The 16,462-nt window shown below is 40.2% G+C and overlaps 1 protein-coding gene across 2 annotated transcripts in view; it reads left to right on the plus strand.

Annotated features, from left to right (window-relative positions):
- The window catches only part of sema3d (sema domain, immunoglobulin domain (Ig), short basic domain, secreted, (semaphorin) 3D), a 37,880-nt gene extending 23,982 nt beyond the window's left edge, over positions 1-13,898 (plus strand). Inside the window, exons 13-18 of one of the 2 annotated variants that reach the window (XM_028585857.1) lie at positions 161-249; positions 552-593; positions 2,353-2,510; positions 5,547-5,611; positions 5,814-5,953; positions 11,418-13,898. In XM_028585857.1, the coding sequence (XP_028441658.1) occupies positions 161-249; positions 552-593; positions 2,353-2,510; positions 5,547-5,611; positions 5,814-5,953; positions 11,418-11,822 (899 nt within the window). In that variant the 3' untranslated portion in view covers positions 11,823-13,898. Of the gene's footprint in view, positions 1-160; positions 250-551; positions 594-2,352; positions 2,511-5,546; positions 5,612-5,813; positions 5,954-8,830; positions 8,970-11,417 lie in introns of those variants that run through there. The other variant, XM_028585858.1, reaches the window with a different exon arrangement.
- The last annotated feature ends 2,564 nt before the right edge of the window (positions 13,899-16,462 follow it).

Below are 16,462 nucleotides of genomic sequence, written 5' to 3' on the forward strand. Positions count from 1 at the left end.
ACGGACCATAAGTGCTCATTTTCATTGGCTACGAAAACAACACAGCACTCATACCTGGCTGGTTTACATTATTCACTTCTGACAGAAAAAATCATGTGGTGTGGTTTGCTTGATTTGTCCTAATCAGCCCTCCTGCCATCTGTCTTACTCTCTGTCGCAGATGCCGGCTCAATTCTAAAGGTGGTGAGCATCACTCAGGAGAATTGGTCAACAGAGGAAGTGGTGCTTGAAGAACTTCAAGTTTTCCAGGTACTGGGCGCAACACAGCCATCATGCACAAATACAGATACAGAAGCACACACACTTTGAGTCGCTCTAAGCTTTTTGATAGACAATTTTTGATTCTCGAGCTGTCCTCGGTGGGACAGTTGACTCATCAGACACTGAAATATTCATCATGACATTGTTACAAACTATGCGATACTGATGGAATTTTCTGAGCTATTACTCAACAAACTAATCTAGTTGTTTTTTATTCAAACAGTGCCCCAGCTATGTTTATTTATTGAGGTGTTAAAGCTGGTTATGTTCGTTTGTTTTACTTTTTGCAGGTTCCCACTCCCATCCTCAGTATGGAGATGTCTTCTAAACAGGTTCGACCTCATTCTCATCCATGTTATTCCCACACTCTTTCCCGCACTATTTCTCTGCCTTCATTCATGCCACATGTATTCAGCTTTGTGTGTATGACTAATGTGGCACAAGACATACTGCTTTTTATCCCCAATCATTCATCTATTCAATTTCTCTCTCTCTCTCTCTCTCTCTCTCTCTCTCTCTCTCTCTCTCTCTCTCTCTCTCTCTCTCTCTCTCTCTTGTAGCACTCTCACCCCTTTCTGCCTCATTATCTTAGGGTCAGGGGTGTCAGTAGACACTTCAACCCCAATCAATGCTTCCATTAATCTCCAGCAGTGTTTGATCTGTGCGTGTGGCTGTGTGTGCATGCTCCCTAGTGTTTTTTGTTTTTTTTAAAGTTCTTTGGAAATTCTGTTATGGATTCTCGTTAACTTCAGACGAGTCAGAGCAGATCCTCAGTCCAAAAGCAGAGGTGTCAAAAGTATTCACATTCATTACTCAAGTAGAAGTATAGATACTAGGGTTTGTAAATACTTCTCTAGAAGTTGAAGTATCAACTCAAGCTTTTTACTCAAGTAAAAGTGTAAAAGTACTGGTTTCAAAACTACTTAAAGTATAAAAATAAAAGTAATGTAAGGAGAAAAAATGACATTTAGGACAATAGCTTAGCCTGCCCCACAGGGGCTTATAGTGCACTACCCCACCTCCACAAAAATATTTTTTTCTAAAGGCCATAATGACTAATAATGTTATATTAAAATCATACTTGCAAACTCAGAAGGGCTGAAAAAGGTGACACATCCTCTGTGTTTTTCAGACAACGGCAGCTACAGTCTGGTGTTACAATCTTCTGCAGTGAAATACAGACACACTTTACACCGTTCAGCTGTCAGCATTTTAACCGTGTTTACTCCAGCTGCTAGCTAACGGTAGGCTAACATTACCTGCTGTCAAGTGTAGTGTTGACTAGCGTCCCGTGCAGCGATATTTCAGTTCCCTCTAACATCTGTTTTCGGAGCATCAGAGAGAAGCACAGTCATTTAAGTGGCACCTAAATAAGGCACCGAAATCCACGTTGCTATTCGGTCCGGTAGATAACGGTCGTTAAGTGCCGTATTAGCACCGGGTCTGTGCAGGTGCGATGGATTGCGTACAAACGATTCACTCTATCCAGATGGCGCGATTTTTTCTGGATAGGTTTTTTTTGTTTGTGTGTTTTTTTGAACGATGACAAGCCGGAATGAAAACAAGCCGAACTGAAATAGGATTAACGAGGCTATTTTTAAAATGTAAAGAGTAGAAAGTACAGATAATTGCGTGAAAATGTAAGGAGTAGAAGTAAAAAGTCTGCTGTAAAATAATTACTCCAGTAAAGTATAGATACCCAAAAGTTCTACTTAAGTAAGGTAACAAAGTATTTGTACTTCTTTACTTGACACCTCTGTCCAAAAGTCCTCACATTGAGAAATCCTTAAATCTCTGTGGTTTGTTTCATGTGTCTGTTTAAGGTTTTGACATTTTAAATGAGTCTTGTTGTTATAAAGCCTTGACCCACAGTTATTCTTGAGCTTAAATTAACAGTAGGAACCCTGAGGACTTTTGATATATGAAGAGTATATGTGTAATATTGTTTTAGCACAGACCACACAATGTACAGTTTTATGGACTTGCTTTTCCAACCAAAGGAATTTCCTTTATGGATAATACATTTGAACTTGAAATTGATCTGTATGTTTACCTTCCCTAAAACAGAGTGTGGTGTGTGTTTTACTACAGCAACAGCTCTACGTGGGTTCAAATGAAGGGCTAGCCCAGGTTTCACTCAGTAGATGTCACATGTATGGCCAAGCCTGTGCTGAATGCTGCCTGGCACGAGACCCTTACTGCGCATGGGACGGACACACATGCTCACGATACGTCCCTGCATCGAAGAGGTATGCTAACTCTTGAAAATTCACTTTGCCGAACATTATTTTTTGTTTAGAGTCTGTAGATGCATACATTCACAGTAAAAATGCAGCTCAAATCTGTAAATATATCTGCACATTGATAAGGTAGGGAAGAGGATGGAGTGTCTAGAGTTGATTTTTAATTTATTTAAATGTTTTGTTTTACTCATAATATAATGTGATAATAATGTGATCATAACACATGCCAATGATACTAATGACAGCCCATGCAACTTGTGCTCAAATGTTTCCTGAATAGAAATGATGAAGTTACACAGTACTGGCATTATCAACAAGACCACATTCCAACATACAGATCAATAATATATCAATAATAATTTCAAGTCATAATCATTATATCATAATGTTTAATTCTTTTTTAAATATTTAAAGGTCCCATGTCATGAAAATTTCACTTTATGAGGTTTTTTAACATTAATATGCGTTCCCCGAGCCTGCCTATGGTCCCCCAGTGGCTAGAAATGGCAATAGGTGTAAACCGAGCCCTGGGTATCCTGCTCTGCCTTTGAGAAAATGAAAGCTCAGATGGGCCGATCTGGAATCTTGCTCCTTATGTGGTCATAAGGAGCAAGGTTACCTCCCCTTTCTCTGCTTTGCAGAGAATTTGGCCCACCCATGAGAGAGAGACATCATGGCTTTCAAATGAGCAAAGTGGCAGTTGGTCAAGGCCACACCCCCACCCTCCACCCTCCACCTTGCCCCCCCCTCTCTCCTCCTCAATAGCTACAGACACAGAAATTGCACATACTAAGGAAAGCTCATTGTGGGACTGGCTCTAGTGGCTGTAATTCTGCACCAAGGCTGAATTTTGGGAAAGGGACTTCAGATACAGTATTATGTTTAGGTAAAGGTACTTTTATTGTCACATACACATGTAGCAAAATTCATTCATTCATGCATTTAACCCATCCCTCAAGGGAGCAGTGGGCAGCCAATCACAGTGCCTTGATCAAGGGCACTGACTGAAGAACCTAGTACATGTTTTTGATGGTGGGGGAAACTGTGGAAAACCCACGCAAACATGGAGAAAACATGCAAACTCCACACAGAAAGGCCCGGAACAACCTGGATTTGAACCCAGAACTTTCTTGCTGTGAGGCCACAGTGCTAACCATTGGGCCACCATGCTGGCAGCCTAGGTGTTTATAGGTCTATATAAAAGCATCCAAAGAGCACCATGTCATGGGACCTTTAAGGTAACAGGTCATGTCAGTTCATTGCACAGAGTTACTCAGTTGTACACTGCTTAACCCCACCCAATATACACTTAGAAACAAGTAGAAACACTGTAAGTTAAATGTTAAGAAATTAAATTTTTCACACAAATTTGGATGGGAAATTACAAAATTAAACATATGCATTTGTAACCTGTACACAGACATGCATGCACTCATGCGTACATGTGTAACCACAAAACACACAATGCAAATTCAAAATGTACTACTTAAAATTTACTTTTAGATTTACTTCCTCCTCAGAGTCAGGGGGGCCTCCGAGTTATTGTTAATGTTTTTAAAACAATTTAAAAAAATGAAAAAGTCTGAATCCAACATATTATTAGCAAATATAAATCCCCACTGCTTACTGGCCTGTAGGTAAGGTAGTCACTAAGATCATCCACAGATACAATTAATTCTAAGGATTCATTGTGCCACATGTATGTTTAAGATTAAAACATGATTTATAAAATCATGCCAACAATTATTAGGCTATTTTAATAGCTTTTATTCTATGCACTAAAAAGGTATGTATGAAGGCTTTAGGCTGCCCTACACGTTATTGTTGGTCCAGTTTAATATGCAAATTAATTATTTATATATTTATTTATGTAGTAGGGGGTCCCTGCTCTGTCTCTCTTAGTTAAGGGGTCCTTGGCTTAAAAAACGTTGAAGACCCCTGCTCTTGTGTATGCAGAGCTGGTGCACATTAATGTCATGGTGATTAGAATTTTTGAATTATTATGTTGTGGCATAGCATGTTTTACAGCAATAAGCCTGAAAATATGTGACCCTTTGTTGCCCTGCTTATTTATCCATGGTGTGCGTGTGTGTGTGTGTGTGTGTGTGTGTGTGTGTGTGTGTGTGTGTGTGTGTGTGTTTGTTCCCGGGGCTGGTTCTTTATTCTGGGACTGTTAGGCAAAGTTCTTGTCACGTTTTCAGCATTTATTTCATGCCAGAGGGTATTAGTCCATGTGAGGCTTTGATTAGAGATGCCGTTCCTCACTGATTATTGCTGCTGTCATTTCACACCTCTACATAGAGTGAAGTCCTGGAGAGGGGAAATGCATGTGTGTGCGTACTGCCTGTGTATCTGTGTTTTTTGTTTGTGTGCTTGCTTGCACGAACCAAGGCTCTACAGAATCTAGACCCTACAGTTAGAGGTCACACTGCCATATTATTGGCCAGTGGGGAAGCTGTTATGGTTTGTGGAAAAGTGGAGGCCCTGCGTTTGGTCTCCACATCTTTTTGAAAGCTGATATAGTGATAGATATACTGAGTGTAGGCTACAGATGTCCCATCGCACAAGACTAACAGGAGGTGGAGGAGGTGAAATCAATACAAACTGTAGAAGCCCAAGAGAGCATTGCCAAACTAGAGACCAAAGAAACGTTATTTACGTTATTTATTTCCCCAATATGCAAATCTGACATTTGAGAAAACATATCCCAGTTTGAGATGTGTTCTTTTCATTAACTTCTGGTCCAGTTGAAAAGCACAGAAAACTAATTTGAATGATGTTTTGTATGAGAAAATATGGTTATTGGCACTGTCCTTTTTCATGGTATTCATATATTTTTTACGTAAGCTATTATTTTCAGCTTGTCCAGTGTTACATTCAGTTTGGCTATTTTTGTGTTTGAACTCTGATGGCGGTATTACTGAAGCTAAAGTGCAAATTCCTAAATATAATAATCAATTCTACATTTTAACCAAATCAGAGAAAAACACATTGGTGACATTTCATAATCTAATCTTAATAAACGGTGTGTTTGTTCTCCAGGCGAGCCAGAAGACAGGACATCAAGCATGGAGACCCTGCCAGTCAGTGCTGGGACACAGAAGACAGTATGTAGACTTTGTTATCCTAAGTTCAGCCTGTATCTCTCTTTGTAAGGACTCTGTTTTTCTCTTTGCAAGCTGTAAACACACAGCCAGCGATCAAATAAATGAATCACTTAAAAAGTCGCTAGAGGATACCTACATGACATACTGTTTTTTAGAACCAGAGAAAAAGACCATTGGATCAATAACAGAATATTTTCTTTAGGTCTTGTTGGGGGACGGGTGGAGGAGAGGGTCCTCTATGGGGTGCAGAGCAACTCCACCTTCCTCGAGTGTATCCCCAAATCTCAACAGGCTCTGATCCGGTGGTACATACAGAGACATGGATCTGAACGCAGGGAGGAGGTCAGACACCACCCAAACATGAATGATCTCCCCACTTTTTCCTTTCCTTACTTCCCTTTCTTTCTTCACTCTCTGTAAAGTCTGAAGGTGGACCTTTTTCCTTTTCCTACTAGACCTGAGGGGTTACATTTTCTTCATGCCAGCAGGGAAGTTACAGGGCCAAAGAAGGACATTTTTCACTGCAACAGTAATTTCTTACATAAGTACTTCAAAGCATCCAACCTGACTTCAACATTACCGGCAATGTGGTCTGAGCCTTGAACCCATCAGAAAATGTTTGTGCCACAAATCACATTGCTGCAGGTCCTGCTTATTTTGGGGAAGATAGAAAACAGTGCTTTGACCTTTAGGATACTGTTCACAGCTTGAATACCCAAAAGTCACATCCGTTGTGGAATTATAGGTAATAAGGGAGCAATCCAAGTTCTCACTAGATCCTTGAATAATGTCATTATTGATGGTTATGAGTGTCCAGGGCTTTCTGAAATTTTCTGCAGCTCATCTGGTTTTGAGGAAGTTGATGAGTGACTTAAACCAGACCCACCTAGGGATGGGACATAATCTATTTTATATGAAAAATGGGGGAGAAAAAACATGCAAATTTACACATTTAACCTTTTTTTTGTTGCATTTTTTGCAAATATTCATGCTAGAATGCAACTGCTTTCCCCCGTGGAACACCGTAGGTTCAAAGGGAGACTATGATTGTTTCAGTTGTGTTCTGGACGGGAAAATGGAGTGGTGGATCAGAAAATATAAATATATAAAATACTGACCTACACAAAGCATCACTTAAAACAAACAGAATATAGACAATGTCCCTTTTAGGGCATATTGGAAGCAGAATTTCCAGCTGTTGTAAAGAAGTTAAAATAAATATCTGTGGTGCAAATGTATGTTTATTTACAGAACTGTTAAACAAATTTGTACTTTTTCATTTTTGCTGTCATTTCACAAGACCAAAGTCACTTTAAAACTCAGATTCTGGGAGACAAGGTGGTGGACAGAAGGACATATAGGGACAGAGAGTTGAATGTGTTTGTATTTGAGGTGTGGAAAGAAACTCATTGATGAGGACACTTGTCTCCTGAGTGAGACAACAGAGACCTGCTTACTCAGCACCTCAGTGCTCTCCCCTCCCCTATCCAAACATAAAAACCTTCCTCCACCCACTGCGAGTGGCCTTCTTACCACTCAACCCACTCATTCCTCCCCACTTCCTGCTACACTTATTTACTCCCACGACTGGTCCCCTGTCCTCTCTCTTAGGGGTGAATGTAAACACACAGACAGGTGCAGAGGCCACTAAAGACCCAGGAGTTCCTTTATAGGCCCGCACAGCAGAAAGCCCTGTGTTTCCCTTGGTGTGTGTGCGTGTGTTTCTTTATGATCCCCTACAGCAGAAATCATAACAGAGCGCTCCCTAGGGACAGCCATGTGTTTTGGGGTAATGAACACAATGGGGAGTTTTCTGTGTTTGTGTGCCTAGGCATGCAATGATATGTGACCTATTGCACTGTAGACAAAGTGATGAAGCAGTGAATGCTGGAGTTCTTCCTCCCTCAGGACTGTCATATGATAGACACAGAAGCCAAAAAAGTACAGAATATAATACACAGCAATTTCAGTGTTTATTATAACGTCAAGAGGTGTGGCTGTGTTTTGCATGTACATACAATTAATTTCTGAATGAATTACTGAAATTTAATCTCACGGTCTTCTCTGCCAATGAAAAGGTAGAGAGAGCCACTACCTGGGTTACAATTCTTTTTTTTCGCCCTTTTTTTTTTTTTTTTGGGGGGTCAAAATGTCTATGACACATTTCATATTGAATGATAATTGAGACAAAGGCTGGGCTTTATAGCTACATTTTTTTTTACACGGCTTTGTCATAATGACCAATTGTTACGGCCTTCATTTAAAGAATCTAACCAAGGCTCAAAAAGGGATTGGAGGATGCAGCATATAAAAAGGATGCCAGACACAAGGTTAACAACAAGGTTTATTAAATTTTTCAAAAATATTCCCAAAAGTAACAACCAAGGAGGTTGCTGCCCACGTCTCCCCCTAAATTACCTAAACAGGATCAACTAATCCTAAAACAAACAAAAGAGACGAATAACTGAACTACCGGTAACCTCCAAACCAAACTAACACAATAAACTAAAATAACAAAACTCCACCACCTAAGTGTGAATGGAGGTTGGGAAACACAAACCTGCTTGTGGAGAAAAAAGTGAGGAGTTTCTTCCTCACTAACATGCTCTCCATGTGCAACTGTAACTTCACTCTCTGCCTTCTTATCACCTCCCCCACTCTACCTGACCACTGATTACACTCAGGTGTAGGCAGAGGGAGAAGGGGGAACAAGGGACGGAGAGATAGAGAGAGAGAGAGAAAGAGAGAGAAAACAAGATACACACAGCAGAGGCACATGTAACACCAATGTTTATATTTATCATGATAAATTTAAAAAGGTTTTGGTGCTTGAAGAATGTCCTGATAATGACTGAAACCAGATGCAACTGTTATGATTCATATATCAAATGTATTTCTTTGTATTACTTCTGTGGCCATTTAAGTAATTACACATGGCTGAAAAATACATTCTTTTTTAAAGAGCTAATACATTAGCATTTAAGTAACATGTCAGATTATATGGCTTTTAAACTGAATAATAAAAAATATGAAGTAGTTAGAAATATTTTCTTAATCCTGACTGTGAGCCTAATGCTTAGATAAGTGTTCTATATCTATTCCCCTTACAAGCAACACGTCTTTAGCTATAAAACAAGTGCTAGTTAGTTTTCACTCCGTTTTGCTTCTTTCTCATGTGGATTAAGCACTTGATTGATTGTTTTTTTGGCTGAACGCTAGCAATGCGGCTGACAGTCAAAACAAAGTAAAGGAGTCCAAGTGAACCACACCAAGCTGGAGGTCAAAGAAACTCACTCTGTGGACTTTTCAGGTGATGGAAGAGATTAGCTGTGTGTGTTTGTGTGTGTGTGTCTTAGTTTGAACTGTGTAGCACACAATGTTTTTGTCTTTATCTGAGCTTTGTTACTTTGAAGATATTCAAATAGCTTTCTTGCAATTGGTGCTACGTGACAATTTCCTCACTTCTGTTGCTTTTGTTCTTTCCAGTTTTAGTCAATGTTTTCTTCTTCTTACTGGCAGCTGTGTCAAGTACAAAAAAATACTGCAGCCTGATTACCTGCATTTTACAAACTGAAACTTTATTGGAAAGAATATCAAACCCATATTAAAAAAAAATGTATTTATTATTTATCACACAGCCCTACAAGAGTGGCCCTTTTAGATCAGATGGTAATGGTGATTTAGGGCTTCCCTCATGAAGGACAAGGTGGTCTTGTGGACAAGGTGATTTCTGAAGTGTCTGGCTCATGTCAACCTCTCACTCCCTGTGCTTTTCTTCCCACCCTGTTCACTTCTGTCTGTCATCCCTTGTCCTCCTCTGTCCCTCAACCTCCCTCATCAGTCCCACCTTAATCTCTCCTCACTTTATTCCTTCCTTCACGCTGCTTACTCCGTCTACTGTGTTTGTCGTCTCCACAATTTCCCACAGTCTCTTCCCTTCTGCGTCTCTCTCCACACGTTCTGCCTTCTGATGGGTTTTGATGAAGGCATCCTCGACCAGCTGCTTGCAGCACCTGCAGCCCCCCCAACACTTATTCTCATCATACACTCACACACACACACACACACACACGCACTCTCCCTCCTCTTATCCCCTTGTAAAAAGTCAGCTATTAAATATTTGAGCTGGAAGAGATTCCTCTGACTTTCTCACAGCATGTTTATTTGTGTCTGTTAGTGCATGTGTGTGTATTCACCACCTGGAGCCTGGAATGCAGGCCCATTGGGAAATTTGCAATAAGAAAAGCATGGATGACGTTACATTTCATGGTGTTCATTAGAATAAAGCACAGCCTTCCTGGAAGCATGGGAAGTTCTTAACCTGACACTTAAACATAGCTTAAAGCTTAAGCACACTTATTTGTGCTTCATTTAACAGTTAAAGTGTTTCATTAGGTTAACCTTACTCCACATGCATGCACACTTGTTCCCACATGCACACAAATGTGCATGTACTGTAAGTGTCCCTATGAACACAGAGCTCCATACAGTAAGCTTTAAAGCTGTATCGCTATTTGTTGGCTTAATCACATGCCCAGACACACACAGGCACATACGCACACACAGGTACACAAATAAAGACAGACCATCTGGGTGAATTTAAAAGTCTGGCATTGCCATTTAGTCACAGATGCCTTTGATTTTAGATGGCAGAGGGAGGATGGCTTTAAAGAAACACACAAAAACACATAAATACTGATTGAATGATTTTAAAAATTGCCCACCGTCTTCACAGAGGCTTTGCACAAGTAAGAGATATATATATATATATATATATATATATATATATATATATATATATATATATATATATATATATCCCATGTGTTTTGTCACAGTCAGTGAGGTGTGTCATGAAACAAAAATGTGATGGGAGTCAGACTAGTAAATCTAATGTGGGTAAGGGTCAAGGTCCAAAGAGCCTCTGAGGCCTGGGGGTCTGCCTCTGGCTGGACAACACATCATCAGTGTCAGACCTAGAAACCACCACAGAGCCACACACACACACACACACACACACACACACATCCATAAGTATATAGAAGAATAAACACAAAAGTATTGCTTTCTACATGCAGTTTATGCCTGGCCTCCTTCTCAAGCTTTCTTATCATTTACACCTCTGGGGGGTCGGAGCTGTGGGAGGTATCCTTTTGAAGCATCCACACATGCACGGACACACACACACTGTCACGTTCTTTCTCTGTCCTCTGAACACAGCTGTGTTGTTTTAGGCCCTGACATCAGCCATGCCACCTCATGAATCATGGTGGATGCTAAATGAAAAGAGCAGATCATAAACGTTAGCACTTACCCTTACACCTTATAACGACAAGCACACGCGCGCATGCACATGCACGCACGTGCACACACACACACACACACACACACACACACACACACACACACACCTTTTGTCAAATACCTTCTGTAGCCTTTGCTTGCTGCTTACACTCATCATGCATCTATAGATCTCTCTACACCAGATAATGACCCCTGGCCCCTGACACCACACCCAATTCAATACGTTTCCTTTTTCAGGGGTCATTACCATGTTTAACACACCTTGGATATAAATCAGGCGTGGAAATGTATGTGTGTAAACAGGAAGGCAGGTATCAAACGTAATGTTTTGTAATGGGAGAGTTGGGAGAGAGAATTTCTTGTTTTATAGTAAAGCTTTAAATCTTAAATTATAAAGAGAATATATCCCACAAGTCTGTATTGTGTACTAAGCGAAGGCAGCTGTAGTTACATGACCTAGTTTTTTATGATGAAGCTCTGTATGTTTCTTTTTGTCTCCCAGGTCAGGCTGGATGATCGTGTCGTACACACAGATCGAGGTCTCCTGATTCGCTCCCTCCAAACCTCTGATGCTGGCGTGTATGTCTGCGTAGCTCAAGAGCACACACACTTCACCCACACTCTCCTCCGTCTCAAGCTACAACTTGTTACACATGGACAACTGGATGGGAAGCCCAAGCCCAGTGAAGACCCCACGGTGGAACTACGCCACAGCGTGGAGTCCCGTCAGCGTTATAAAGACTACCTGAGAGTGATGAGCTCTCCCTTTGGCTCTCTGGAGGAGTATTGCGATTCATTGTGGCTGGAGAAGAGGCCGACAAGGGTGCGAGGAAGAGGCTTAGGAGCTGGCAAATGGAAACATGTACAGGAAATGAAGAAGAGCAGGAACAGGAGACAACACAGATAGAGGGAGGAAGAGTGGGAAAAACAGGAGCGAGGGAGGGTGGTGAGGACAGCAAAGCAGTGAGGGGTGTGGTAAAAATCATTCAGGGTTAGCTGTCTATATTCACCGGTTGGACGATGAAGCAGAATGTGACACATAACTGCAAAATTGCAATGACAGATCAATTCATGAGCAAGCAAAATCTAACTCAGAGTTACAATAATGGGGCGTGAAAGACTAACCCTGAAATATATAGAGGTCAAAATAAAATTATTGAAAAGATTTCGACAAGCAGTTTTATGTAATATTGGGTTGTGAATATCTAATTGCATTCATCTCTCCTGGATTGGAACATGACACATAGGTCTTTCCTACAGCTTTCATCGGCTAATTACTTTAGTTTCCCCAGCAGTACAGACTGACGGTTATTAGAGGTGATCATTTGATGATATTGAAACATATAGTTGAATTAGTGAGATTGGGAAAAAAAACAAAAACAAACTAAGAGTTTGCTTGTGGTGATGACAATGCATTCATGTTGAATGACTGTAAATATTTATATACCATGTACAGGAGATACAGCATGCTCAAGTTAGTCTTATTACTGATCTGTATACCTCAAATGATAATCATGTATCATGTTTGGGCTGACAAAATGACATATTTTTGTACAAACGTTTTACTCCTATTTACTGTAGGTTCAATAGATGTTTTCTTTTACTGCTGTTTTTTTAAAGTTATTTAAATAAATCTGTCTTAGAGACTCTGTTCAATGAATTACTTACATTGTGTGAAGAGATCAATCAGTATACAGAAAATCTATTATTGATGAAAATGCAGTTACAGGCACTCTCAAGCAAACAAGCAAGACAAGGTCGAGAATGGGTTTGGGTTAGTTCAGCTCTCCTGATATAGCAACACAAGTCCCTGTGCACTGTATGCATATGTCAGAATGATTCAGGACCAGCTGGTCTCTTGTTTTGTGTGTGTGTGTGTGTGTGTGTAAAAGATAGAGAGAAAATGGGCATCTTTGGGAAACCATGCAAAATAGGAAAGTTTGTGATCAAACTAAGCAATTTACAGAATTCCTAGAATAACATGGTAAAGGTCTAACTCTCTCCAGAGGAGAACTTCAAAGTTGCTAGTACAAAAGTAGATAGCGTTGTGTGCGTGTGTGTTCATTACACTACAAGTTGTGTAAAACCAGTGCAGTCTTTCCTATGCTTTAATATGCATTTTTTTGGCTACAGCTGCTGTGGAGTTTATATTGTTTATACATCTTTTGTGTTGTCTGCCCATAGGTGATGTTTTATTGTACTGTTGATTCTGTAAGAAGTGGCAGGTTATTTATGTGGCTGTTTGTTGCACCCGTCACGGTGTCTTTACACTTTTTATTTATTGTCAGCCATTTTGTGTATTGTCTAAGTTTTGTCTCCTTCCTGGTTAATTCTTCTAAGGCTGCACTGAGGAAGGTGTTGTATAATTGATAATCAGTTGTGTTGGTGTGGACATAAGGTGTCCGTGGTTTGACGTTGATGCATTGACGTTGTTTTGTAGCCTAAATGTTTTCTTTAATTAAATGGCTATAATAATTAGCCCACATACGTATATTCTTATAAGAATATTTACCTTTTAAATTGTAGCACAGTAACTTTTACTCAGAATACGTTTTAACTAACCTACTTTTTACTTTTATCTGAGTACATTTTTACTCAAATATTTTTACTTTTACTTGTGTAAAATGCATTTAAAGGAACACTACTTTCTGTTGAGTAAAGTATTATAGTACTCTTTTTCAAGGCATTGAAAAACTTAATTCTAATGCTTAATATCTTAATAGCTGTTTAATTCTTTTAATGATCTCATATTTAGGCCTCCCCTAATACATGACTGTTACTATCTCTTAGTGAAACACTTGGTATTTTTTTGCCTTGACTTTTACAGAAACAACCATTCACCTCAATTCATTGTGCTTACTGTATTTGGCCTTTATAGGAGTATGCACATACTAACAGCATTCAAGTCTCCCATTTTGTGTGTCTCCACAGTGATTTCTCCATGTTTCTTGTAACAAAGACAATAAATATTTCAAGAACTTCATTCTTGTCTATTGTTTATTTATCAGTCAGCTGCAAAGAACAAACTACTGTACATCTCCCCAAAAAGGGAAACCGCAAAGGGACACCAGGAAAAGGCTAAAACAGGCTTCAAATGTTTGAACCACACACTATAATCACAATATATTTTATTGGAGAAGCACAACAGCAAATGCATACATTTCGTACATTTTAATTTAATTTTTAAGTCATCTCTAGGCAAAAATCAGAGCTTTTGCATTCGTCTGGTCCTGCAACTCAATAATTTACCCACTCTGCCCCTCACTTTCATGGGTCTACAATGCCATGAACTAATTAGTTCACTGAGGTCAGAGGAGAGTCAAGGAAATAGTGAGGGGGGAGAAGCAAAACATTCCAAAAAACATTTTACAAATTGAGATGTTTGAGAGGTGATTAAAACTTTGAGAGACAGAAAAGTCCCTCATAATACACACGTATGGAAATCACCAGTTGCCACACCCTGTTACAGTAATAGCACAATTTAGCAATGTAAAGGTTGTACCATTTTGCATACTGAGCTGAGAATGGCAATAGTCAAAAGAAAGGACTACAGTACTGGTTGGTGGTGTTTGTCCTCATTTAGACATTGTCAATAACAAGTCAGTGACAGAACAAATTTTTGCAGGTTATTTTTCCACTAATCTCATATTTGCACTCATGCTTTGAAGTAGATGTCCTTTCTTACATATGAATGTCTATTGTCAGATGTTATACTTCCTCATTTGGAGCTCTTTCCAAATGTAAGGATCAGGCAGTTGCCAGTGAGTTAACATGAGCTTCACATTTGGCTGGAGAAAAAACAATGAGTAAAGATGACTTGCTGCGAAAGACAGGCAGACAGAGGCAGTGGGGGGTCGAACTAGGAACCAGAATTCAGGGAAATAAACTAGATTTAACGGAGGGAAGTGCTTACTTTGATGTGATTGGTGTAATGAGCAAGCCAGTCTGCTTAGAGCCCCTGTAGGGATCTTACAGGATACACAGACAAAGGCACATGCACACATTATACTCCCTTTTCACTGTCTCCATTTTAAGTGTTTTTTCTGTGTCCAGTGACCCAGGTGGACACATTAAGATCAGATATAGTGCATGGGAGTGGGGTCTTCCCAGTAGGTGGCACAGGTTGGACCGGCGCTGGAAGCTCCCTAATTAAGTGATATTGTCTTCCCCCCTGCATCAGGAATCTATCATTATAATCATTTTAAAACTAGTACATAGGTCAGTAAGAGCTTTTAATTTATTTTTTAATCAAAATAAAACACGTGTTATTCTTTGTTAGTTTAGGAATGGCCAAGTAACACAATTCAGTGTATCTTTTGATTTAAAGGGAGAGCCTCAAACTTCAAGATATGCCTCAAAAAAGAATTATCAAGACTGTGACCGCCTGGTGTTAGTTGATAATCCATATCCATTATGTTCCACTTCCGGGATTGCTCCGGTGCAGCAGGAAATTCCGCTGGATGCTTGTATTTTCCGTTTACTTCTGCTTTCTTTGTGTTGAAATTTTAAATTCGGTGACTATTGTTGACTGCTCCTCAGATCTCTGCAGGGTAAATTGAGACAGCTAGCTATACTATCTGTCCAATCTGAGTTTTCTCTCGCATGACTATTTTGCAGTGGCTCTGTGCAGAGTTTAGTGCCGCCCATGAGGATTCTGATTGGTTTAAAGAATTGCCATTAAACCAGAGCACGTTTTCCTCCCATCCCCATGAAGTAGCCAGACCCTCCTTCAGCGCACTTTGGAGGAGGGTCTGGCAAAGCAAGACGAGTTGATACATAAAAATAACCACACGGATATCTGTTGACCCAAATCTGTAATTCTGTCTATTGCCATTAACCTGACAACAGTGAGCACATATTTGTGTTAGTTTATGCAAGTGTGCCCAGGTGCAAGAATTCAAAGCAAATGTGTTTTCACACTGTCCCACAGCAAACTTCCAAAGGACCACGCCAGAATCAAGATATCAAACACCATGACATTGACAAGAAGACTGGAGGGAGATAAAAAGGAGAAGAGAGCGGAATTGAGATGTCAGACCACAGAGGTGTTTCTGGTTCTATATTACAGGGTATTTACAGCTGTGCAGATGTGTGTATTTGTAAGGTGTTGACAGTGAACTTCTGGGCTAGGTGGAGACAGCCAAGTGTTGTATTGCAGCTGTCGGGCTTGGCGGTATTGATGGCCGCCTGGGGGTATTGGAAGGCAAGAGGTATGTGCGTAAGCTCCAAACAGTTGTTCCCTCGGAAGTAATGACTACCTGTGCTCCCTCGGCCTGATTTACGGACAAACAGGATCTCTCCTCGCTCCAGAATTTGTGGCAGGACACGCAGGATGCAGTGAATAACCTGAACACACCCTATGATAGATGTGTTAGTTTGTTGTGTGAAGAGCTGCTTTAAAAAATCCATGTAAATGAGATGTCTCCTCTGAAAGCTCTTTGCCTCGCCGTTCACTGCGGCAAACGCTTTGTAGATGTGGGATGCAAGTTGTAATTTCTCGGCCGCGGGGTCGTTGCTGCTGATCGGCTATCGGGTGTCAGTTGGCGT

Source organism: Perca flavescens, chromosome 8 (assembly GCF_004354835.1).
Source record: "Perca flavescens isolate YP-PL-M2 chromosome 8, PFLA_1.0, whole genome shotgun sequence".
Classification (NCBI taxonomy): Eukaryota; Metazoa; Chordata; class Actinopteri; order Perciformes; family Percidae; genus Perca; species Perca flavescens.